This window comes from Ascaphus truei, chromosome 2 (assembly GCF_040206685.1).
Source record: "Ascaphus truei isolate aAscTru1 chromosome 2, aAscTru1.hap1, whole genome shotgun sequence".
NCBI classification, from domain to species: Eukaryota; Metazoa; Chordata; class Amphibia; order Anura; family Ascaphidae; genus Ascaphus; species Ascaphus truei.
Genome location: NC_134484.1, coordinates 93,855,226 through 93,882,487, shown reverse-complemented (window position 1 = coordinate 93,882,487; position 27,262 = coordinate 93,855,226). Strand labels below are relative to the sequence as shown.

Genomic DNA, 27,262 nt, shown 5'->3' with positions numbered 1-27,262 from the left:
AGAAAAGAAAATGCCCAGTAAAGGAAACTCGGCTATGTCCATGATCTGTCGGATACAGACCACAGAAGTCAAGACATCCGAGGCCACCCCGCGCCTCCCGAAGCTCCTACTGACCTAAGCCCAGGCGATGGAATTCCGGCCGGGGATGGTTACTGTCAGGTAGGCCCCTCTGCCATCGTACGTGTGGTAGTGGATGGAGTCTATGCCTCTGCTTTACTGGACACCGGGTCCCAAGTGACCATAATCTACCGACAATTCTACGACCAACACCTTAAGCACTGTTCCCTGCGGTCGTCGGAACATACGAAGGTGAGGGGGTTGAGCAATGAAGACTACCCCATCGATGGGATTGTGAGAGTTCAACTGGAGATACTTCAATTGAATACCGACAAGAAATATCCCATGCATGTGGAGGCAATGGTATGCCCGTAGCCTCAAGGACAGTGTCAGTACCCGGTCATCTTGGGAACAAATACGGATATTGTGCAGGCCGTAATCAGAGCGTACCTGAAAGAGACCAATGAATTGCCACTGGCCAATCCACTCCTTGACCCTGTACTGAGAGAGGAGTGCAACCGAGTATATGCCTTAGAGCGTCACGGGGACCTCTACAATCGTCAATGCGGACTGACGACCATTTTACCAGGGGGAGTGCAACGCATGGCCGTCTGGTGCTGTTATCCTGATCGAGATGAGACCGATCACCTGTTCTCTCTGGAGAGTACCCCTGAGGAAGAGACCCAGAGAGGGTATAGGGTAATACCCGAAGTAAGGGAGTGGATGACCAAAATTCCTCTACGAACCTTCGTGTATGTTCAAAATATCTCTCCATTTCCGATGGACATTGATGCAGGACAAAGTTTGGGCAGCATATACCCCATCAGCCCGGTAGAAACAGTGCCCCAGGTGAACGCCGCTGCAGTGGGTGAGCAGCTAGTCGATCTGGACTTCAACTTCGGAGACTCGACGCTGCCAACTGAGTGGAAGGAGCGACTGACGGCCAAGCTGAATGAAAGAAGGACAGTATTTTCCACCAGCGAGATGGATGTGGGCCGCAGTCGCAGCGCCCAACACACCATTAGGTTGAGTGACGCCACTCCGTTCCGTGAACGCTCTCGTCGCATCGCCCCCAGGGATGTGGACGATGTAAGGAACGTCCTGAAGGAAATGGAGACCGCTGGGATATTGACGGAGTCTCTGAGTCCTTATGCATCACCCATAGTGGTGGTAAGGAAGAAGAATGGATCTGTAAGATTGTGCGTCGATTATCGAACTCTGAATAATCGTACGGTACCCGATCAATACAACCTTCCTCGCATTGAAGAAATCCTGAATGCTCTAACTGGGAGCCAATGATTTAGTGTGCTCGATTTACGATCTGGGTACTACCAGGTACCTATGAGTGAAGAGGACCAGGACTGCCCCCTGGGCTTCTACCAATTTACGCGTATGCCCCAAAGTATATGTGGAGCTCCTGCTACCTTCCAGCGCCTGATGGAGAAAACAATCGGGGACATGAACCCTCGGGAGTGTCTTGTCTACCTGGACGACATCATTGTCTTCGGGAAGACCCTGGAAGAGCACGAAGAGAGGCTGCTGAAGGTGATAGACCGTCTTGGAAAAGAAGGATTGAAGTTATCCCTCGACAAGTGTCGGCTTTGTCACACCTCGGTGACCTACGTGGGACACATCGTGTCTGCTCAAGGAATTGCTACCGATCCAGCCAAAGTAGAAGCAGTAGTGAACTGGCCGCGTCCCGAGAATGTCACGGAACTGCGATCATTCCTGGGTTTCTGTGGGTATTACTGTCGCTTCGTGGAAGGGTACTCTAGTCGAGCTAAACCCCTGAACAATCTGTTGAAGATATACCCCTAAGATACCGGAAGGAAGGCCACGTCGGCCCGTCAACCATTTGGCGATATGTGGACGTCCGAGTGTGAGCGGGCCTTCTTGAACTTGAAGAAAAGCCTGACTGAAGCACCAGTGCTTGCGTATGCCGATCCAGAACAACCATACGTTCTGCATGTGGATGCCAGTCTCAATGGACTGGGCGCTGTCTTACATCAGAAGCACCCAGAGGGTCTTCGGCCTGTAGCCTACATCAGCCGCAGTCTGACACCCAGTGAACAGAAATACCCTGTACACAAGCTAGAGTTCCTGGCTCTCAAATGGGCGATCACAGAGAATCTTCATGACTACCTTTATGGTGTTACGTTTGAGGTAAGGACGGATAACAATCCCCTCACGTACATCAATACTTCAGTCAAGTTGGATGCAGCAGGGCACCGATGGCTGGCAACCCTATGTAACTACAGATTCTCTCTGAAGTACAAGCCGGGGCCTTTGAACATTAGATCTGACGCTCTATCACAACGACCAGTGTTAAGTGCTACTCACGATGATGATGAATGGGAAGAGATCCCCGGGCCAGGGATGCGAGCAATGTGTAGCATAGCGGCCGTCATCAATGATCAGGTGGCCTTCTCCGAACTACGAGTTGCAGATTCGTTAGGATGCCAGTCGCAGGCTATACCCGCCGCCTACTGCGATCCCAAGGGAATTAACATAATCCCTGACAAAGTCATAATATGGAAAGACTTAGTGGACTATCAAATGAGAGATCCAGTAATCAGCATCATTCGGCAAGCTGTTCAAAGAAAGAATCCAGCTCTACTGAAAAGTGCTCCCCGAGACCTGCTCGCGTTGCTAATGCGTGAGGTGGACAAGTTCGAGATAGACAATTGCTTGCTCTATAGGGTAGTCCAATATCACAACCACCCTGATAGGCGACAACTGGTTCTACCCCAAAACTTGAGATATATGGTGTTGATGTCTCTACATGATGAGCATGGACACCTCGGTGTAGAGAAGACTTTTGGGTTAGTCCGAGACTGTTTCTTCTGGCCCAAAATGCGGGAAGCGGTGGAACAACACTGCCGCCGTTGTTCCCGGTGCGTTCAATGCAAGACCTTGCCTACCAGAGCAGCACCCATGGCCCATCTCAAGAGTTCTGGTCCCATGGACCTGGTGTGTATGGACTTTTTGTGTATTGAACCCGATAACCAAGGAATCTGTAACGTGCTGATCATCACGGACCATTACACCCGATATGCTCAGGCCTTCCCCACGAAAGACCAGAAGGCCATCACAGTAGCAAAAATACTATGGGAGAAGTACTTCGTTCACTACGGTCTTCCAAACCGACTTCACTCAGACCAAGGGCGAGATTTTGAGAGCACTCTGATCCGAGAATTACTTAAAATGCTGAACATTGCCAAATCACGAACGACTCCATACCACCCCGAAGGAGACGCTCTGCCAGAACGATTCAACAGGACCTTGTTGGATATGCTCGGAACCCCTGAAGGGTGCGCAGAAAACGGAATGGAGTCGACACGTAGAAGCTTTGGTACATGCGTACAACTGTACCCGCCATGAGTCCACTGGATTCTCCCCATACTTCCTCATGTTTGGGCGGGAGGCAAGACTCCCACTAGATGTGCGTCTTCGAGTATCAACGGATGGGATACACAATGCTACCCATTTCAAGTATGTGCACCGACTAAAGGACAGTTTGCAGCAAGCTTACCAACAGGCTGAGAAGTCTACAGATAAACTGAATGCTGGCAAAAAGAGACGATATGACAATAAAGTCAAGTATCGGGAGCTACGTCCTAGGGACGCTGTGTTGCTTCGTAATCTGGGAGTCCCCGGAAAACATAAACTGGCGGACCGATGGAGAGACGGTGTATATGAGGTAGAGTCACAGATGCCCGGCCTCCCGGTCTATCGCATCAAAGACACTGATGACCGGGTAAAGGTTTGGCATCGTAATCACCTTCTCCCCATCCCCCAAGTGGGAGACGAAGAAGCAGAAATACTGGCCACACCGCTCAACGGTGAGTCCGACTTTTCCGAGATGGGTCAAGAGACTGTAAATAACGAAACCCACTCTGAAATTCCTGAAGACCCTATGGACGGACCCTCTCAAAGGGACTATTCCACAGAAGGGGCATCTCCCGGTGGAGCTACGGGTAAAGGGCCCCGTAGGCCAACGCCTACTAAGGTGGCACCAACAGGCCAGCCTTTGGATCCACAGAGCCCGAGCTTTGTACCCAACAGAGACTGTTCAGAGACATTTCTCCCCTCAAGGGAAGAGGCTGAGCCTCAGGAATGTACATATTACTCCCCAGAGGGTGTTGCTGAAGAACAGCTCCGTAGGAGCCAAAGAGTCAGGTACCCTCCAAATCGGGTAACCTATGATCAAATTGGGGCACCCCGATTATGAGGCTCAGCAGTGGTCTCGGAGCAAAATCCAATCTGTGATTGTGATGCTCACCGAACTGTGCAACATTGTATAAAGTAAATGCTAATGTGCTAAGTTATATAATTGAACTGCATTTTTATTATATAACTGATGTATATAGTTTTGAAGTTATGTGTCCCAAGCGAGGACGTTGGGGTTTTTACCAGGGGGAGGATATAGCCAGGTCCCCCCTGCCTGTCAAGCCCCCCCTCACCTTGCTGGCGATCGCGGGTGCCGCCGAGCCCAATGGCGGTCCCGTCGGCTGATCGCAAGAGTGAGGGCGGTCAGGATCCTGCTCGGGGGTTGCTGGGGACACGTGCGGCCAGTTGCCGGGGCCGCGATCGCATTGTTAGGGCTCCCGGCGCTCCCGAAGCAGGGCGGCGAGGGCGCAGCCATCTTCTATTTGTTGGCGCATGCGCAGTGAAGATATCGGTGCGGTGGCCAGCAGGGAAGTTCGCGCATGCGTGGGAGACGCGTGCGAACGAGGGCCAATCAGGATAGGGCTCACAGAAGGGACTACATCTCCCATGAGCCTCAGGAGCGCCCCACGTGACCCCAGGGAGCCAATAGGACTACAGCATCTCCTACAGAGGAGAATAGATACTTTTCGCGGGGTTTGGAGCACGTTAGTCTGCGTCAGGAGCAGCTAGGGGAAAGAGGTTGGGTGCAGGAGTCAGTGACTCCCTGCACTAGGCCAGCAGCCCCCTAGGCCCCAGATAGCCCTGAGCCACCAGTATCATTGAGTGTTGCAGGGACAGGCCCCAGGTTAGGGACCTTGCCCCTTACTATCCAGCGTCAGTTAGGGACACAGTGGACGCTGCGCGTCCATCCAGAGGTTTGGGCTCAGACCTCCGCTGCCGCAGCCATCCGGGTGGGATTGCCCCGGACGGTAGTTCCTGTATTCGGCAGTCTTCGGATCCTTTGTGAAGCTCCTTGGCAGGCCGGGGAACTGGAGTGCTCGCAGGTAACCATCACCAAGTTCACCAACGATCCTACATATATATTATATTCATACGGGCTACGCAGTCACACATATCATCTCCCTTTAAGGGTGAGGAACATATTGTGTGGGGTTACTGGACACGGGGTGGGGTCACCCAGTGTAGGTGGGAGCGTCCTGCGAGACGCAGTAGTTAGTGTCTCCTCTAGAGAGGGACACCTGTTGATATATGAATAAGTATTGCTACAGTAAAGTCATTGGTTATTTTACATGCGGTGTGTTGAGTGATATATATATATTTTTCCTGCGAGGAACCACTCCCCCTCTGGCGGGAGCCATCGCAGGTGGAGGCGTTGCATCACGAGATTGTGTTATATGTATGTACCCCAGGATCCCCGAGCGGAGGCTTAGGCTCCTGAGAGCTACACAGGTATACACAGCAGGTAGTAGCGTCTGTATTCACAGGGAAAACCCGTTACAAAAGGATAAAGCGTCATTATTTAATTCGCAAAGTTTTGTATACTGAAGTGCATGGCAAATTGTCTTGGTGTCTACCCTTTTTAATGAAAGTTTAAAGTTAAACCATATGTTCAGCCCAAACAAATTGTCAATGTACTATTTTGCAGCTACAGTAGCATGGAAACTGATCAGACAGGTTTCTCTTGCGACAACTAAAGAACTCTCTAATTTTTCGGTTAAATAATATTTTCATGAACAACTTGTACTACACTGAGCAAATATTTGACTGAAGCACACTTTGCATGTGCAACTTGAATATCTCCCTCAGTAAATAATAAAATGCCCCTTTAGCTGCGTACAAATGCTAGGAGGCAACACTCTTCAGACAAGTTCTGCAAAGATGATATATATTCATACAGATTTGCGCAATTGTTTCATGAAATAATGCACGGTTGTTCTCAGCATCTCCATTTGTTTGAATGGACACACGTTAAACTTTGCTCCAGTAGCCAGACTTACTGTATGTTGCCTGATGTTGGGGATTACTAAGGGAAACTGGTTCAGTAAAATGTAAGCTGCTGCGACTGTCATGTTTCCCCAGGTAAAGCAAGACTACATTGGTGTATGCATACTGTACAGTGTGTATCTCTCTCTCTCTCTCTCTCTCTCTCTCTCTCTCTATATATATATATATATATATATGTGTAACCCTGCTTTCCCCCCCCTTTCCCCCAGACTCTCGGTGGTGTCTAGGGTGCATGAGGGCGGATTACATGCGGTGTGGTGCATACCTGTGAGGAACAGGAGGGCCTGAGCTTCCCACGATGTTGTGGGGGAGCCAGGACCGGGCTTCTGGGGTGGTAGCCTCCATGATCTCCTAGTGGTGCAGCGCTTCCATCTTCTATACTCCCAGGAATATGGGACAGGACCGGTATAGAAGAACCCCTTGGGTCCCAGGGTAGTACTTTCCAAGTCACACACAGTATTTGATGATAATGAATAGTCTCTTTTATTGACAGAGCAGCAATATCCCAACGATAGTGGCTTTCAACAGCCGCAACAACAATAGCCAGGACGGGTTATTATGCCGCTCGCCCTGCACCCAAATACTTCCTCCTCTCCTTCCCTCCAAGTCGCTCCTCCGGCAGGATGGTCTGGGCTAGGGCTTCAATACCCCGTGGCCCACCCCCTAGGTTAGCCTCGAGGTGGGTCTTGGATTCTCCCTATCACCCCTAGCAGTGGGGTGAGGACATTGGTCCACCAAGTCTATAATTCTATCAGCTCTACTAAAGGACGCTGAATCTTTCCGCTCTGCTTTCGCCTGCACTCTGCGCAGGGGAGATCGTAGTCTCCTCCAAATCCTCGGACCGATCCGCAGGATTCCTTGACTCATAGCATATTAACTGCACTGCATACTCTCGGCATAACTAACCGGCAACTCCAGACTCTCGATATCACTATTAACTCTCTAACTCTACTCACCGGAGTTGGCTGCTAAATATAGAGCTAGCCCCGCCCCTCGTGATGTCAGCAGAACCTCCCCTCTTGCTCACGCCTGCAGCAGAGTCCAGGCCTGCGTCTACCACTCAGGATAGGGCTATGAAGGGGGAAAACCCATGATGATTACTGGTGCCTGATCTTAACAGGACTTACCACAGCAGAAGGAGATAGGTATAGCCTTTGCTGTCTACAGGGGGCTACATATATATAAAACAGGCACACTCTTAGTGTAGTAAAGTTACAAAATTTATACAGGACTGAAAAAGATATAAAATGCGCGCTCACAAACGGATCAGGGACAAATGCATGTATGAGATAAATCTCAATCACCAACTGTTATGCCAGGATCAGGTGCGGGAGCAGCATGGAAGAGGCAGCACAGACCCCTCACACCAGCTCTCTCCTCATGCTCCCCCACCCGGTTCCGTAATCTGCCTGCTCCGGATCCCGCCTCACCCGGTAAGAGTGTGAGTAAGGGGGGGACGGGGGACAATTACGCGTGTGAGGGGGAGGGGCGATTAAGAGTGCGAGGGAGATTAAAAGTGTGAGGGGGGATATTAAGACTGTGAGTAGGAATATTAAGAGTGCCTGAGGGGTGGAGTAAGAGTGTGGGGGAAGAGAAATAGTGAAGGTGGGGAAGTGAGAGACAAAGAGGGGGGGGGCAAAGAGTGAGGTCATTGCTGCAGACCAAACAATATCCTACATGTGGTTTTTTTTAATGAATTAGTTCTGTACTATGAGAAAAAATTTGTAACATTAAAAAAAATCTGAATTATATTTGTAATGTATTATTATGACAAATGTATAAAATATATATTTTTGTTTTTATAGCAACCATTTACAAAGTCACATTCCCTTCCTCTTCTGAAACAGACTCTGGCACTCCCTTTTTTGAGCTTTGCCCTCGCTCTAGCAATGCAACAATTGTATCTAGTGACTGCCTGGTCACATAATCTTCCCCACAGAACTTTGCATCTTTGGTCCTCTTCTGCTGCACTGACAGCCATTTAGTGAACTCCCGAGCCAAATCTTCGCTGATCAATCACAGGAGAACGGATCGATTAGCAATTTAGCTAATTACTTATTGTGTGGATTGTATTGATGCACATATTAAAGGTGAAAAAAATAAAATAAAAACGGCAGCTTGGACTGCTGCTTTAATGCTGACATCTAGATTAAAGCCATTCTACTATGATTTATATGCAAATTTTGAAAATGTATGGTACGTATGACCCGAATTAAGTACAATTAAATATAATCAGGCCTCTCATATGAAAGTTCGACACCCCTGCTCTAAAGGATCTCTGTCCCATAATTCCCAAGTGTAGGTTTTCTTAACGTCTCTGCTGGAATTTTCCTGTGTCAGCTGGAGGTTATGAGAGTGTTCAGGTTGCATCTTAACCCATTTGTTGTCAGAAGTCAGCTAACAGATTAAAGGTGCATTGCCACTTCAGCACCAAAACATTATGTGTTAACGTTTTAGCGTAGAAGTACTGTTCTACCACACAGTTCTTGCTATTAATAATTAATAATAATAATTGTTTGTTCTTGTGTAGCACTTTACAGACATTTTGCAGTCCCTGCCCCGTAGAGCTAACAATCTGTGTTTTTGGTGCCTGAGGCACAGGGAGATAAAGTGACTTGCCCAAGGAATTGAACCAGGCTCTGCTTCAAACTCAGTGTCAGAGTCAGTGTCTTTACTCACCGAGCCGCTCCTTCTCCCTGTATGGACTGTTCTAGTGTACAGCTAGGATTTTGTAATAAATTATCTTTTTACAAGACCGAGTGCCTGGTTGCTTCCCTCATGCTCCAAGTGTACAGCTATTAATAATGCAAATACTTCAGATTGAAGACCTGCAGCTCACTGCAATACAGCTCTCGATTCCCAAATTCATCAAGGGAGTTGAGCTTGTCAAGATAAAAGAAATACTAAAGAGTTTTGTGTGTAGATATTAGCAATACATGTAGAGTTTTTTCATTTGCCTCACAATATACGCAATTTGACTTTGGGACAGGAACATAAAGTCTCAAATTCTATGTCCAGTATGCCAGTAACCTTGTTTAAGCCAAAGTGCAATGTGCTTAGTCACTTATTTGCAGACGCCGTCGGAGCTGGCAAACAGAAAAAAAAATTCTCTCTATCTGCTAATGTGTTATATGCTCTCCTCTTAGCCAGCTGTTTGAACAGTGCAAGTTACTGTAAATATAACAGGGCTTATAAATTAAAAGAGGAGTCAATTAGAAACGATACATCTCTCCTAGCTCAATGCTTTGATATAATTAACCAACAAGCGATTTAGGATGTCAGACATGATTATAGTATTTTTGAGTAGAGAAGTGGTCAATGACAAACTTACTGTATGTTAGTAAAAATACCTATTAGTTAATAGAATTTGCTCGTGTATATAAAACACAAAAGAGTGGGCTTCCCATTTCCGGAGCATCATTACTTGTTTGGACATGTAAAAATAATGTACACCCTAAATGGGTTATTCTTCATTTGAAATGGCAGTGAAAAAGTGAAGTACCTGTAACTATTTAGGAATTTAATTCAAGTAACCTACTGTATTCATCATTTTAATTGAATTCACTCAAATTCCCCATGGCAGAATTAGCAACTGATAAGCTCCATATACCTCAAACAAGTGGGAAAAAATGTAATTTCTTAAGAAATGTTCGACAAGACCAAAACGTACTCTAGTTTTTTAGATACTCTTCAGATATTTGTTTGGTTTTCCTCACTTAGCGTAACAAATCAGAATGTATCCTACCATATTACTAAAGAAAAGTATCTGTAACCATAACTGTGTGGGATTGACTGATGCAAGAAAGCGAAAACGCATAAAAGCCATTTTAGGATACTGTATCTTTACTAGACTAAGCAGAAGAACTGGTAACTAAGGCTGGAATGACCATAAATGGAAAGGCCAGTATGGTCTCCTCCATTCTTTCTTCCTTATAAATGTCTCCAATTCCTACCTCCAGGATGCATCTGGGACTGCTCATTACCTATATAATTCCATGTCCACCTATATTAGACTCTCCCTAGAAATTCACTCTTTAGAGGAAATGTTTTCAACTTCTTCTTGATATCCTTACAACTCATCATAACACCTAGTGCAGCACCAGAACTTCAACACCCCTAACCTGTCTATCGAACAACACACTGTGCGTGTCAACACTACCCTTTTTAGATTGAAAGTTCTTTATGGCAGGTACTTCAGTGCCAACTATACCACCATGCTGTATTATTTGTTGTATGTGTATGGTATATGAATGTGGTAAGAGTTCATCTATTGAACATCTTGGATAATAATATGACGTAATATCTCATGCACTAATGCCGAGAGTTGGCCATGGCCTTGGAAAAGCGATTAGTGGCATTTTTCTTCCACTGAAAGATTATGTATTTCTTCCCTATTATAAGCGGCACATTTCCCCTAACTATTATTTTCTCTGTGGTTACTGTAGTTTCAAAATTGCAGTGCAATGACACCCACTTACTACGTCAAGTGAAAACTAAGTAATCTGTTTGTTGAATTTCTTTCAAATGTATGGTGCAAAAAAGGTAAATCTGGACATTTTGTGTTACACAATACCATTTAGAGCAGGGCTATCAAACTCACTTCATATGAGAGGCCTGATTAGATTTCATCGTACTGCATTCGGGCCATACGCATCATTCATTTTCAAAATACGCATATAAAACATAGTAGTATGGCTGTACGCTAGATGTCAGCATTACGCTCACTCTCCTCCACACCTCTCCCTTTCTCCCTCACTCCCCTGCCTTCTATTTCTCTTCCCACGCCTCCACACACTTAATATCCGCCCTACACACCCTTACTGAGCGAGGCAGGATCCAGGAAAGAGCAGGCAGATTACAGAACTGGGTGAGGCAGCATGAGGAGAGAGCTGGCATGGGAGAGAGGCCTGTGCTGCCTCTTCCATGCTGCTCCCGCACCTGACTGTAGCAGGATCCCACACAAAGGCCAACCGGCCACTATATTGGCCCAGCAAGCCTCTCAAGAGTTCCTGCTGTAGTCAAGTGAGGGAGTAGAATGGAAAAGAAAACACAGGCCCCTCCCCCAAGCCAGCTCTCCCCTCATGTCCTAGTACAATCGACCCTAGTCTGCAGGCCGGACAGAAGTGTCCGGCGGGCTGCATGTGGCCCACATGCCTTAGGCTACGCTTATAGTGCCGGCGACGTGACGTCAGGCTGCGGTCGCTGGAAAAATCAAATTGAGATGACTTCCAGCGATCGCGACCAAGCTGTCGCTCCGTCACGTCGCGCTTATTATAAGCGCATGCAACAGCGGCAATGCATTTGTTTTGACGCGACGTCGCGTCGCTGTTGCAGGCACTATAAGCGCAGTCTTATGTTTCACATTTTTACACAAATGTGCTTTTTATTTTATTTCATCCTAATTCCATTCTTAAATTACAAATGATGAGACCTAGCTCTATTGTAGAGAAGAAAACCTAGCAAATAATGTTTACAGGAATTAATAAGATGCTTTTTTTTTTATTTGCTGTACAGTGATGGGGGTCTTGTTTTCATATTAAAAACAGATACTACTGTAGTACTGCGCACACACAAATAAATACAAATGAACATTCAAGGTGCCACTCTGGTGATCTTGACAACAGCAAGAAAGTGTACGCAACGTCTACACAAGAACCTACAAAACGTCAACCACTTCATAATGCCTTCTATTATTGTTTTATACATTGTTGGGCCCCCTATACACTGTAATTTTCATCACGCGGTTCTAAATTACGTTTATTTTACTTATTTAGATGTCACTTTTAGGGCCAAAGCTCTGGAAAATCACTACAATTACAGATACAAATATTGGTTACAAACATAACTTCTTGATAATGTTCTTACTATTCCCTCTATATTGGCTCTACAACAATGGCACTAAAGGACTGAGGTCTAACCTCTAAAGCAGGGGTGTTCAACTCCCCTCATCAAGCCCCCAAAACAGGTCAAGTTTTCAGGATATCGTTGTTTCTGCACCAGGGTTGCCACCACTCCGGGTTTGATCCGGAGACTACAGGGTCTATGCTATAAGCCTCGAAAAGCCATTTATCGAGCACTTATCGGCCAAAATGCCTACTGCTATTCTGTAAGCCTCGATAAGTGGGCGATAAAGTAATGAATCGCCAAATTTTCAGCCGTGAGACTGGCGTGAGGCTTGTGAGAAGCTGCTGAGAGGGGCGAGAGAAGACTTTAAAAAAAATGCATTTTTCCTTCATCAGATTCATGCCCGGAGTCTCCGGAGCTGATACCCATTAATATCAGCACCGGAGGCCCCCGGCGTGAAGCCCATGTAATAAAAATGCATCTACAATCAACTTCATTAACTTAGCAACTAACCGCTAAGGCAATGAAGGGGTTAACTACCACCGCCATGTTTATTGTGGGCAGCGGGGGTGGATGAAGGTGGTATTTGGCCCTTGGTGGGTGTTTAGGCCTTGCAGAGGGGGTTGCGGGTGGAGTTAACCCCTTCATTACCTTAGCGATTAATAGCGCTAAGGTAATGAAGGGGTTAAACCCTCCCGCTATCCACCCGGCCGGTATAAACACCCACCAAGGGCCAAATGCCACCTTCACCCATCCTCCCTACCCACAATAAATATTATAAAACACAACAACCCTACTACCCATCTAATCTATCCCCAACAACCCCTCCCCCCCCCCCCAACCTGGTCCATGTCCTCCGATGCCAGCAAGAATACAAGGAACAATACAATCTAATGGCCCCTAACCCCTTAATCACCTTAGCCGTTAATAACCACTATGGTAATTTAGGGGTTAACCCCCATCCCCTGCTACCTACCAGGGAGGCCTAACCACCCACCCTGGCCCCACTATACCCACCCTGTACCCATTGATTGTCACAGTGGTATATAATACCCATATAATATGGGCATGACAAGCCAATATATCACTCAATGGTCAACATAATAAAAATAATTAAGGCCAAAAATACACAATAATCAAAGAAATACACAAGCACCTAAACACCCTACAATACAAGAACTAAATGGCCAAATAGCACGTTGAACTTTTTATTTACTTTATTTCTGCTGGCTGACTAATGTTTGATTGTATAATGGGCAAATGCACTATTATCCATGTGGATAATAGTAATTTTGCCCATTACTGTACTGTATGTATTTGGGGGGGGGGTTGTTGGGGGTAGAGTAGGTGGGTAGCAGGGTCGTTGTGTTTATTTTTGTTTCTTGGGGTTAGAGAGATTTGATGAAGTGGGTAGTAGCCCCAAGGATGGATGTTTAGGCCGTCCAGGGGGTAGCAGGACTGGTTAACCCCTTAATTACCATAGCGGTTCCCACTGATATAGTAGAAGAGGTTATGGGGTGGCGTCACGTGACAGTGGGAATAAAATGCATAGGAGATACCGGCACCCAATAAAGGGGCCTGTATCTCGGGAAGCAGGGGCTCCCCGGACCTCAAATCAACAAGGTTCTGCTCCGGAGACCCCCTACTCATCTACACTAGTATTAAAATTTATACAGTAGGGCCCTGCTTTACAGCACTCCGCTCATACGGCGTTTCCTAATGTTTATTAGGTTCAGCAAATTTCGTCATGACGCGCTCAGCAGCTGAGTATCCGGCTGTCACTAAGCAACAGTTTTAGTGCGTGCGCAACTCCTTGTCACATGCCATTTGTCAGCGATACAGTCGGTTTACAGCTCTGCATCTCAGTTTTCAAAGGTACAATACAGTAGGGCCCCGCTTTACGGCAGCGGCCTGTGACGGAACCCTCTGTATGAGCGGGGCCCTACTGTATTAACAAATTTTGATCGCTGGCAGGATATGCGCAGGGTGAGGCTCCTCTCTCTGTGCAGCTCTATCTGCAGCTAAAACAAATCGCCGGATTTGGCCTTCTGAGAGAGGCGATCATCATGTTGCCGGCTACTCGCCATTTTTGGGGAAGGAATTTTGATATCACAGATAATCGAGGCTTTCTAATTACCGTGATAGCTGCGCTCAAAAAATAGGAGGCGAAAACGGCCCGGCTAATTTTTTAATGAAGGCTTATAGCATAGGCTCTTATGGGTTTTGACCACGTATCTCCGGGCTCCGGGTTTATCTAGTAAACCTCCAAGTGGAGGCGTCTCCCGGCATCTTCCCCTGTAAGTAACTCCTCTCAATATGGCTGCACGGCGTCGCGTTGCCATGTCAACGCAACACTATGTGACATCACAGCATCAAGTGACACCCATTGCCATGACAACGGGACGCTATGTGACATCACGGCAGCACATTGTCATGGCAACTTGCTGCTGCAACGTCACTTAGCATTATGCTACTTGTCCATATTGACGGGTTGCAGCAGAGAATGACGGGAGGATGCTGGAACAATGACAGGGAGACGCCGCCGAATGTAAATGCAACATTTTAAAATGTTGTCTCCTGGTTGGCCTTCAGAAGAAGGTGGCAACCCTGTTCAGCACAGGCTGCGTAATCAGAACCTCATATATCTCTCTATACCTATATATATCTCTCTCTACCCCTCCACCTCTACCCATATATATATATCATCTCAAAGTATCTTAGTGATGAGTACTTATTAATGTGGTGACTGTTGCCCGATGGGTCTGCTGTGCATTGATGCCTCTCTACCGAGTAAGATGCAAAATTAACAATATGTAAACCACTGTAATTTAACTTTGCTTCACATTAATCAACAGCAAAGTTATGGCACAATCTTAAGGTGCAATCCCGGCTGTTCGTTTTTTCTTTTACCCAATTAAAAAAAAAAAGAAGGTTCTCAAGATACTTACTGGAGAAGTTACCAGTTTTAAAACTTGCTCCAGGGGCAGCAATATGCCCACCAAATCATGCTGGTCCCGGGGGGTCCAATAGTCACAGTTTCCTATTGGATAGCCATTTAAATCCCCAGCAAGCACACAGACAACTTCACCAGTATGTATGTCGGAAGGTGGGGCTCCCAAGAGCTGAAAATAATGCGGTTCAGCTCCCGAAGCCCCCCCCCCCCCTCGCTTTCCAATCCTGTAGGGAAAATATATATATGTAAAAATGACGAGATTGTTGCTTTAATCCAAAGCAATGGAGCTGGACTTCATCCAAAATCGGAGCACAAAGATGCTTTACACAAATGACAATACAAGACTTTTATCTTTCCATCGGTCTTTTGACGTGACCTTATGTGCAGTCACGTTATTAACTGTTCTTAATAAAATCTTCATACAATGTACAGTATTCGATACTCGTCTGTACGTTCAAGGACCTCTTTACAGTGTTTGACCCTCAGACGATTACATGAGGAACTTCTTTTAGGGACACCTAGTACACTGGATTCTTGTGCACAGTAAAAGAGCTATTTGTAGCTTGGACAACACTGAAGTTATTTTCTCTATGAAAGATGTATTATCTGAACAGTTATCATTGTACAATGAATCTTTGTATCCCATCACATTAATCATGTTAGTGAAGGGAAGTCTGTAACCAGTTAATATAAAAAGACATATTTAAACTGGAAATGCAGGATGGGATCAGAATCAAATGGTTCATTATTAACCAAGCATTATTTTACTAGACTGATTATATCTTGTGATTGATAAGGTCGATCCGTTGCTGCTATCCTTTCGGAAGCTGAAAGTGTACAGTTTTGTTGCTGTTCTCATTTAGAAACAAGGATCACTTTGTTCTGTTCTCTATTCCTGGCCACAGAAACTGACAACTTGGCTAACCAGCTAATTTCGCTTTCCAGAGTTCCCAGTGTAAATGGCAGGTACTGTAGCTTGATTAGCGGCAAGATAAAGTCAGGAAAATACAGACCTTAAGAGGGTGACGAGAGTGGGGCTAACTATGGAGTCCAAATCGGTCTGCAACTGAGTCAATAATTTCACCTAGAAACTATGTTTAAGTCATCAAGATAAGTAAGCTGTCCATCAAACTCTTGGCTGTTCAGGTAAACTACAGGTTGTGAGCTGGAATCGGTCTGAGTAGAAGACAAGGGATCTCTCTGCCTTTAAACAGTTGGTGCTCAGAAACTGGCTGAGAAAATCAGACCACTAGAAAATCAGAAACAAGCCAAAGAACGTGTGTACTCAATAAATAGACGATAGTTGGTCATTATAGAAGTAATTTCATCCTACGTCATCTTTACTAACCTCAGTTAACCAAAAGTGGTCCTGGTGCTAATTTAAAAAGTAGCAGGACTGCGATCCATCCAAAATTCCGGAGCTCATATGAACAGCATAGAAGTTTAGCTAGAGACACAATGTGAAGTATGAAGAGTTCATTCTTCTCCCCCTGTTGATAATGCACAACAATAAAAATGTGATATCTGTGGCAACTGGCTAATACATTAGAAGCACAATCATGTCGCCATCCTTACTCTCGATTACTGACTGGAGACCGGCGGCAGATGGGGGAGGGGAGAGCAAAAGTGGCCCCTCCGTTCACAGACTCTGCAATCCCTGCCATGTGGAATATTACCCCCTTCCGTGGAGTATGACCATAGATTGTCCGGTTGTAGTTACCCAGCACAACTCCGGTTATGCTCCGCTTGCATCAGCAGTTTGACCGCAGTGACGGAGGGCGGTCAGACCGGTGTCTATACAGCCAAGCTCCTAGCTGAACCAGCTGCTTCACTGGCAGGGAGTAGGAACACTTGGATCCATAATACTTGTCTGTGTGTCTCTAGCAAAAGCGTGCATCCAGGCATATACTGTAGCAGGCAGCAGAAGTTGTTCAAAAATAGAATAGAAAATCCGAAGCACAGCTAGAAAAAAGGTGTATCGGTAGGACAGAGGGCCAATATCAAAAATGTATTAGATTAAAAACATATAGACAAAAGTCCTGACCGATCCTGACATGTTTCATGCACAGGGCGCTTTATCAAAGAGATAAAGCGCCCTGTGCGTGAAACATGTTAGAGGATCTGTCAGGACTTTTGTCTATATGTTTTTAATCTAATACATTTTTGATATTGGCCCTCTGTCCTACCAATACACCTTTTTTCTAGCTGTGCTTCGGATTTTTTATTCTATTTTTGAACAACTTCTGCTGGTGGTAATTTAATTTGGTCCTACTTGGCACCTTTAAATCATAACAGTAGTTGGTTAACACTGTTGATGCCAGGACATGGCACAAGTGCACAAGCCATTACATGGCCCTGATGCCCCACATCCACAAACATCAGGAATGGCAGCCAGTCAGCTCAGATAACGATCAGCTCCAGTCACAAGCAAATATGGCATGATGTTCAGGAAAGGTTAAAAAGGAACAGTGGCATGCTATCCCCTTCTTGTCCAATTTGTTTTCATATGCAGAAGAACCATGCATAGAACACATTTTCATTGGGGTAAAAAAAAAAAAAACACAATCCTCAAAACCCGCCTTTTAAACAAAAATATTCTAAAATAATTTGTAAATACTCTGTTTTATTTCATACAAAAGTAAATATCCTCAAGATTTTAAATAAATACCACATTTAGCTTGCCACTGACATCTGTTTAACTAGGGCTGCACTGGGATGTACTCTTACTGGGAAACAAAGGTCAATTTAATATATAATATGATGGCCAAGCCCTGGATATCACATATATACAGCATTAATGCTTCCAATGAATACAAATTAGCGCAATTATTTATTTTGTGTTTTCTGGGTTGGTCAAATATTAAATTAAAAAACTGTTTATTAAAGTAATGTCTCTTTCCTTTGGGGTTCTTAACCAAATAATTTCTCTGGAATTAGTAAGACTTTTATAACGTGAAAGCAACGTAATAAAAGTTTGTGGACAGTAACAGACCTCGTTCTCATAAGAGCAGCAAATTATTGTTTTCTTTTCAAGGAAAAAATGTAATGCAAAAAATGTAAACTTCATATGGCTTTTCTCTATTGAACTTTCGGGTTTTTCATTAAATAAAACTTTTTCTTAAGTATTTTTCTTTGTTATTTCTGGAAACGAAATTGTAGTGAAACTTTTTTCATTTATTGAATGTCTTACTATCCAAATGTATAATATTCGTATAATTAGTCATTGTCGTCATATACCTGGTTCAAGAAATGGTCACATGTCCCACATATTGGTACAGTATTGTGCTTATGTAATAAAATGAATATAGAAACAATATCAAATCTAGTTTACCTGGTTGATGGAAGCCCGGGGAAAGCTCCCTCGCTACAGATCTTGAAATGTCCGATTCCTGCCGTGCGGCTTGTGCTGCCTGATCTGCTGCATCCGCCTTGGCTCGAGCATGTGCTGTCCTAGAAAGGGAAAGAAATATCCATATGAACACTTCTCCTTGAATAAATGCAAGACCATAAGTCAATTTACAATTTATTTGAAAGACAGCAAATATTTAATTCTTATGAGAGTAATTGCATGTATTCCAGAGGTCCCCAAACCTGATTTATTCGCCCAATTGTCACGTCATGTTGTGGTTAAGCTGCAGGCAAAAATTCAGGGATAGTCACATTCAAATAAGCAGCCGGTTACAATTCACTTTATGACATTGATGACCTATTCCTTATTTCAAATGCTACTACAGTTCCAAAGTGCAGGGAGACAGTTTCAGGCGAGGAGAGTCCTGCTTCTGCAGCCAACACATATGGCATAGACATACAAAGTCTTCAAAGTGCAGGTCTCCTTTAGGACATAGGTACAAAGTAGAGCTCTACTCACAAGTTCATAATTGTGATTGTAATTGTGTATAACTGCCTGTAAACAAATTCTTCCAAATGCAGGTCTCCTCTAGGACATGGGTACAAAGTAGAGCTCTACTCACAAGTTCATAATGCAATTATTCATTTATTGTGACAGCCAAGAACAGAGGAGGAACATCTGTTTTCTGTCCCGTATCCCATAACGTTTCAGGTACCAGGTCACCGGATGAAAAGTCCATATGGGACAGAAAACGTTGTTCCTCCTCTGTTCTTGGCTGTCACAATAAATGAATAATTGAATGACGAACTTGTGAGTAGAGGTCTACTTTGTACCCATGTCCTAGAGGAGACCTGCATTTGGAAGAATTTGTTTACAGGCAGTTATACACAATTACAGATGGAGTCAGATTTACTGGCCCCGGAGCCGCAGGATGAAAAGTAAAATGATGCGGCTCAGGGGACAGTAGATGCCACGGATGCCTGTGCGGGGTCTGTTTTTCCAAATGGGACCCCTCACAGAGAGAATTCCCGCTGCCGGGGGACTGCAGCAATCAGGATTTCACAGGTTCTCCTTGCAGCGTGCATAGTAAGTTTGGCTACATCTGTACCATTGGGTGGGTTCCTAACTGCACAAAAGGGACAGAAACAAAATGATTAGTACAATGACAGCTGGCTACACTTCGGCACCAGAAGTTGAAGAGATTTACACGAGATGAGAAGGTGCAATAAACCGAGTCAGAAAGGGAAGCCACAAACTTGTGTGTTAATTTTCTAAAAACCACAACCTATCGATCAGGTCAGTTATATTACATGTGTAAACGGTACAGAGGATGCCAAGCTGAAAGACCAAGGCAGGGAAGACAGGCACGTGTGTGTATGTTGTATTTCCATGTGTTTGCTCAGCATTAGAAGTGAAGCAGCACCTCTCTTTTGGGGAGTAATACACAGGTCAACAACCACTTACACTATTTCTACAAAGTACCGGTATAGCAGCAACCGCTCTTCTGAGGTTTCCCTTCCATACTCACAACCGAGCTGTTTACTTTCCCCACATCACAATGTTTTATTTTTTTTATAGAAATGTAGTGCTTCTATAGGCTAACAATTTGAGATAGTGCAGTTCACACAATCAACATTGTGTATAATCACCATCACATTAGTGCAGCAAGATTGTGCCCCATCATGATTCTAGCTGGAAGATAGTAATGCATTTCAAGTATCATATTATTAGCCTTCGGTATTTAAACACTAAGCTACATGTTTTCTTGTAATTAAGAGGTACGCTGTAGTAAAACCATAATGTGATTTGTCAGACTCACATAAGCAAAAAGAGAGTAATATTTGTAATTTAAAATGTTGGTGTGCATTACATAAAGTAAACATCTTCTCCCATCATTTTATTAGTTGTTTCTATATAGCACAAAGATTTGTGTCTTGGAAGAAATTAAAAACTGGGTTTACATCATTAAACAAAAGATTCTAACATAATTTGTTCTGTTTAACAACAGCTTGCCAGGTGCCATGAGTAGAGATAAACCGTTTGTTGAGTAAGAATACAAAGCACACGTCACTAGTGTGATGAAAAGGCCACAAATCATCAATGCAAACAGCACTCTGATCAATGTACACCAACCAAATTATTATTGAAGTACTGTACCAAGCAATCAGAGGAAACAAAAATAAGGCATTACATCGACATTTATCAAGAGGGTTACTCAAAACATGTCACACTAAGCAAAGGCAAAAACACTGTGAAAGCACTTCTGTTAAAGATGTTAAATGTAGAAAGTGACATTTTTAAGTAGGCTGTGAAATATCAGCAAAATACATGTGCTTTTGAAAAAAATGTAATTTAGCAAAGCAAACTGAGTATATTACTCTACACAGCAGATGCTATAAAGGTTGAAATGACCAATTGCTATAGTACGTTGATGGAAGAAAGGAGGAACACTTAATTCAAAATAATGTAATCTGCCTATGTTTATTGAATAATATTAAAATTGAGCCTTCTACTTCATCACCATCTTTTATTTCATCTGTCCTAAATCCTATGGCTCATACATAGACTAACTCTACAAGGATATAGGGTAGCAATCACATATTGACGACGTTCCATAGCTGAACCATTTATTCTATCCCTACTTCCCTTTTCAATCTTCTTTGCACTATTGAGGTGTTTGAGAATCATGTTCCAGTTGAAATTACCATCCGCTGGGGCAGACTTTAAGAATGACCACTGGATTCATACACATGGGAAAGCATGTTGATTCCATTTGAATAAATGATCCCCAAAACAGATCTTGGAAGTGGCTTCCTGAGCATAAGATTGAGAATCACTGTTCTGTTGTGTATACACGGAGAAACCCATTCCTGCATATCATGATATCTTGCTGGATCTTCCCACTGTCTTTTTATAATATATGTCAACAATGTCTAGCCTTGAAGGTTCCTGTCCCTTGTATACACTCACACTATACATTCCATCCGTGTATGGATGTATTTACAAAGAGGCGCCAAGTTGTCATGCAACATATGGCCCATTCATGCCTCCCTGATAAATATGTAAAGATTGTAATTAAGTTAGACATGTGTTGCAATATGCAATACCTACAGTATATGAAAGGGTTGTACTGTAGGTCAGGTTGCTTTAGTTTGTGGAGGAAAATGACCACTACAGATTTAAGATTAAGAATAAAACAAGAACAAAGATGACAACTACCATGTATCCTGTGGGATGACATATAAATGTCATACTGTAAACCTACTGTACTAACAGGTTGCACTCTTCAACCCCACTAATGGCAGAAAATCCAATGCTTGGCAGATCTTTTGCAGTTAAAGAGAGTGAGTACTAAACCATGTTTCAGATTGGGGGAGGTGTAACAACCTAAGAAAGCTAGCTGTGCAACTAGCCCCAAGGATAATGCAGGATATTACAATTTAACATATCATATCAGATTTTCCATAGAATTCAGTGGTAATGTTGACACAATATATTGCAATAGCTCACAACATATCCTCACTAGTCTTTAAGTGGTTAAATTGTCCTGACAAGCACACGATTCATCGCAGACACTTCATGTCCAGTCCACTGTGCAGACCATATGCTTTTCCTCATAGTAATATGGACTTCAGAAGATGCATTCTATATGAAAATAGGACTATATCATGCACTGGGACACTATAGAAAGTTTTTATTTTCTCCCCACAGAAGGAAGTTGTGCAAATGTAACTAATGCAGAAACGGTTACCTATGGCTTCAAAGATTTTACTGCATTACTTACAAAAAGTAAATAATAGAATTACGTTAATTGGCATATTGGTTCCATGCATGTTAGATTGTAGTTATGCTGTTAAAACTAGAAAACAAAATCTAGGATTCTTGAAATGATCTTTACAAAGTGAACAGCTGATATCTCCTTGCTCAGAGATTTTCTGATGTATAAACTTTCCCACAGTACATAAGGGGATAGGAAACATACTTTCCTTTCCTCATAAGCTCTGTATACTTTAATTCCACCTACAGGTATGAAGAACTTGTGTAGATCCACTCAAATGTATAATCATAAACTACAAAAAATCTGATTTTTCTCTTCTAGTAATGGAGTTCACGGACCTAATTTGTAGATTGGAAATATGTTTAATCATTCAATTTAACTTAAACTAACTCAATATTATGGTAATTATATTATATGTGAGTGACCCAAATAATTCACACTCCAGTCCTGTAAGAAATAAAAAATACATAGGGTGGTGGTGTGTATGTTGTTTTGGTGGTCATGGTGTTGGTGTGGAGTTGGTGTTGGAGTGGTGGTGGTGTTTTATATCGGTGGCCATCCTGAAATTGTCACAACGAACACCTCATTGTGCATGGATTCTAGATAAACATCTCTGTGAAATATGTGAAAAACTGGCGTCATACAGTAAGTGATAGAATGAAGAAAACTGCTTTTACTATTATCAAAACATTTAAAAAATAAATGCATCTGTCTATGCACTTTTTTTTATTGTACTGTACTTTTGTTTACATTGCACTAATGGTGTTTTTACATAAGATGTTATAAAAGACATAAAAAAAGTAGTAGAAGTACGGATAAGTGCAAAATACATAAAAAAAAAAAACAGGCCTCTAAATGTTTCTCACCTGAAATGTTTACAATCAAAATGAATTGTGTTGGGAAACAAAGAGACAGCAGGAGTACATAGAGCAGTAACAGTACATTACACAGCGAGAGATGAGAGCAGAGATAAGGGGGTGGGGATTTACTTAACATGGCTCCAAGTTGATCTCTGACTTGTAGGATAAGTAGGATAGGTAGACCAAAGGACTTCCATCAACTTTAGCAATGTTTTATCATAAATCAACCACAATACAATTAGGTGTGGAAGAAATGTCTACAGCCTGGAGATTACCAACAAAAATAGAAATGTGTGTAACTTTTTTTAGGTGTTTTTACGATTTACTCGTTAAGTCAACATAACGTTAAAAAAAACATAATCTGTTCCTTGGTACAGATAATAGCAGGTGAGGGTACAAACGGACGTAGTAATAATAATAATAATAAGATAAAAGCAGACGAGGGCACAAACGGACTAATATAAAAAAGTTTAATAAGTCAAGAAATTCGACGTTTCTGTCGCAACACGCAACCTTTTGCAAGGTGAGGGCACAGATATAGCCAGACTTACTGTTTTCGGTACCATGACAAGACGAAAGATTCCAGCGGCGGCAACACCGTACGGCGAGCCGGCAGTGGTCAGCCAGCAGAATTATTTGTGCGGGTTTATTTATTGTATGTAATTGCAATTCAGTATGTGTCCGCTGGATGGCACACTGAATATCTTTGTCCATGCTCGCTTTGGATGCAACACAAACTTGACACATGTATACAATGTAACAATCTCACTAGAAATGTATAATTTGAAACATAGCATGGCACTGTGCTGTGTGACCTTGCACACATCAAATGGAAAACATATGCTTCTACAGAGGGAGAGAAAGTCAGACTTCTATACCAGCATTGGTGATTTGGTAGATGGTGCTTCAGCAGTAAGTGCTCTATTGTATAAGAACAATATATTCAGAGTATAGTCCCAATGTCCATAATAACTGTATAATAACAGAGATTATCAAGGGAAAATAAAGGACCTAGTGGTGCCACCTGGCTACCACAGAGATTGGTTACCTGGTAAGTAATTACCTACCCATAGGGTTTAGATCAATAAAACAGCAGGCACTGAAAAAGTAAATACAGAGGGGCTGTTGCCTTTTACCCGACAGTGAAAAACTCTGCAGGGTGCAGTCCTCAATGGTAGAGATCAGGATATGTAGAAGTTGCAGGAAAAAAACGGCGGTGCATCTGCTGCTGCTGAAGAAGAATTGGAACCAACAAAACTGCAAACTGCAAACTGCAAAGAACTAGGTGCAAAAATGTATTAGTGGCATAATAAAAACAGCCAGAAGGACACTCTAACACGTTTCACGTGGTATCCCACGCTTTATCAAAGAGGAAATATCACTAAACGATCGCATAGTTAAATACCCACAATACCCTGTCCAATCCTATAGGGTATTTAACTATGCGATTGTTTAGTGATATTTCCTCTTTGATAAAGCGTGGGATACGACGTGAAAAGCGTTAGAGTGTCCTTCTGGCTGTTTTTATTATGCCACTAATAAATTTTTGCACCTAGTTCTTTGCAGTTTGCAGTTTTGTTGGTTCCAATTCTTCTTCAGCAGCAGCAGATGCACCGCCGTTTTTCCTGCAATTTCTACATTTACCTCTCGGTAGGAGCACGCTTGACAGGACCAGGATATCCTCAAGGTCAGCAGTGAGTAATTTATTACTTCATTTATGTGATCAGTCCCACACAGCACCCAGACTACCACATAAGATCTACCTATCAGGCTAGTGGTTATATACATGGGAGTGTGTTTATTGGTGGACAATTCGAATTCTTGGGTCTCATGAACTGTCTTACGCAATGAAGATATTTATTGATTTATTACGCACAAAGTAATCAGCTTAGCAATGAAGGTGTAGGAAACACACCAACATGTTTCATCCAACAGGACTTTATCAAGGTGTATTTTTGATCCACTGATGCGGAAGCTGTGCTCCTTTCCTTCTACATATTCTATACCAGCATGGAAGAGAGGGGAAAGGAAAAATTGGGACAGGAGAAACTCCCCTATTCATATGTGGCTCTGATATACTTTGCAATTGAGGAATGCTCCCAGAAGAGGGTCACCCTAACTGGCATTTAAAAGTAAATCATCACCAAGTTCTCCTTCTAAGAGAAGAACAAAAAGGGATGGCAGAATAGCATTCAACATAATCCAAGTCTCAATAACTGCTTTATGAAATGACCTCCTGTCCCAGGGATGAAAGCAGGATATTGGACCCTAGATTCCCAAAATAACAGCAGTGACTGTAGATACCAACATTGCAATTTGCTATGCAAATCTGATTCAAACGCATCTGGTCACTTCAATATAAAAATGGGCCAGCAAAGAGCAGTTTGGTTAGAAATATGGTAGAAAGAACCACACAGTAGGTCTGAAATCAATGCTGTAGAGTCTTGAAGGATATAATTATTATATGAATCCGACAATAGAGATTGTAGAGATTATATTGACTTCAGTGTGAGGTTTATTAATGGATGAGGAACAGGTCAGAGTATAGTGTTCATTCAATTCATGTGTCCCGGATGTTGGGTTCATATCGCTGCTCAAAGCTCAAATCATACAGTGTATAATGAGTTAGGAGGGGGGGGGGGGATATACAGTACAAAGTACAAGGGAACAGATGACTAAAATTCCAGAGTGTCTGCTCCATCATCCTTCTGTTTTGTACTACTTGTGTATTATTTTTTGAGTGTAAAAAATGTTAATGTCCTGTAAATATGAGGGTATACTTCCCAGTCAATATCCCCCAAAATAGTTTAGGAAAAGGTTGTTACTCACAAGACCCGTCGTCTCCTACTCCATGGTCGTGCTTCCAACAAAAGGGTAAGTGAAAAAAACATCCGGCTGAACCGCAGGAACTAGAGGCTGCACAGCTACGTGATGAAGAAAGGACTAAAGAGCACAGCTGGTTAAAAGAGATTTATTAGCGCCTACAACATGTGCATATCAGCAAACAATACAGAAATTGAGAATGTCTTTTCCTAAATGTTACTTTTATGTCTGAAGCACTTCTTCCCATTATGTGTTATTTGTATTATTTGTTATTTATGTGATTGACACGTATATTACTGCTGTGAAGTGCTATGTACATTAAATGGCACTATATAAATAAAAACATACAGAGATACATACATACATGCAAACATACAGCTGTGCTCTTTAGCCCTTTCTTCATCACGGAGCTGTGCACTCTCCAGTTCCTGCGGTTGAGCCGGATGTTTTGTGGTTAGAAATATGGATTACAGATAATCTGAGCACCAGCAATATGCCTTGATCTGCACCAGTCCACCAGTGACCAGTGACATTCAGTGTACAGAAGAGTAAAACTATAAATATGGCTATCCCTGCAACCTTCAAAAGTACTGCAATCAGCTTGTCCTTTGTGCAGATTCCACAGTACATTGTTACATCGTTTTAAGCTTTTCCATCGTCACTTACTTCAATTTTGTAACCATATTGCATACATTCCTGAATAATCATACATGGCCAATATGGAAATGTGTACTACATAATATTAGTATGCTGCCTCAAATGAGCTGTCCATTTCCCTCTCCACATCCCCAGTGATATTTATATAGATATCCTAGTGCTACAACTTGTCCAGAATAAAAATAGTTTGGAATGAAATCCTTACAACACATGGCACTGGGTAGGACACGTCGCAAAAAAGACAGAGAACAGATGGCCCAGTAGAGTTATGCAGTGGTAGTGAAAGACCAAGAAGCACTAGAGAAACAGCCAAACACTAATCAGCAGGCACAATAAGCAAGTGAGTCTGTTTGATTTCTGACAGCATTTGTAAGAGGCCTAACAAATTTTAAAAAGTACAGCACACGGATGAAATTTTTTTTACTTTGGTCAAGGAAAATAAAAACTACTGTTAAGCAGTTTGAGGACTCTAAAGTGTATTCATGTGCAATGCAATTCCATTTTTTTTTTTGCTTCTCAAGCAATGAAAAGACTAAAATCATTTAATAGAACCGACTGTAACAATACCCATTTTTTTCCCCATAAGAGCCATATCAAATTGCAATGCTGCAAAAACCCTTTTTCTTTACCTAAATCACCGGGACGGGAAATTTTAATTATACACGCTTCTTATTATTTTTTTTTAACCAGGAAAAAATACATCGAGAGTTACTTCTCGTTTTCAAATATGTCCTGGGCACAGAGTTATGATAATACAGTACATGGTT

At 43.0% G+C, this 27,262-nt stretch overlaps 1 protein-coding gene across 1 annotated transcript in view; it reads right to left on the bottom strand.

The window, feature by feature from the left end:
• JPH1 (junctophilin 1) overlaps positions 1–27,262 on the bottom strand; it is a 159,699-nt gene that overhangs the window by 18,967 nt on the left and 113,470 nt on the right. The window contains exon 3 of the mRNA XM_075583204.1: positions 18,360–18,478. Coding sequence (XP_075439319.1) covers positions 18,360–18,478 — 119 coding nt within the window. The remainder of the gene's footprint in view (positions 1–18,359; positions 18,479–27,262) is intronic.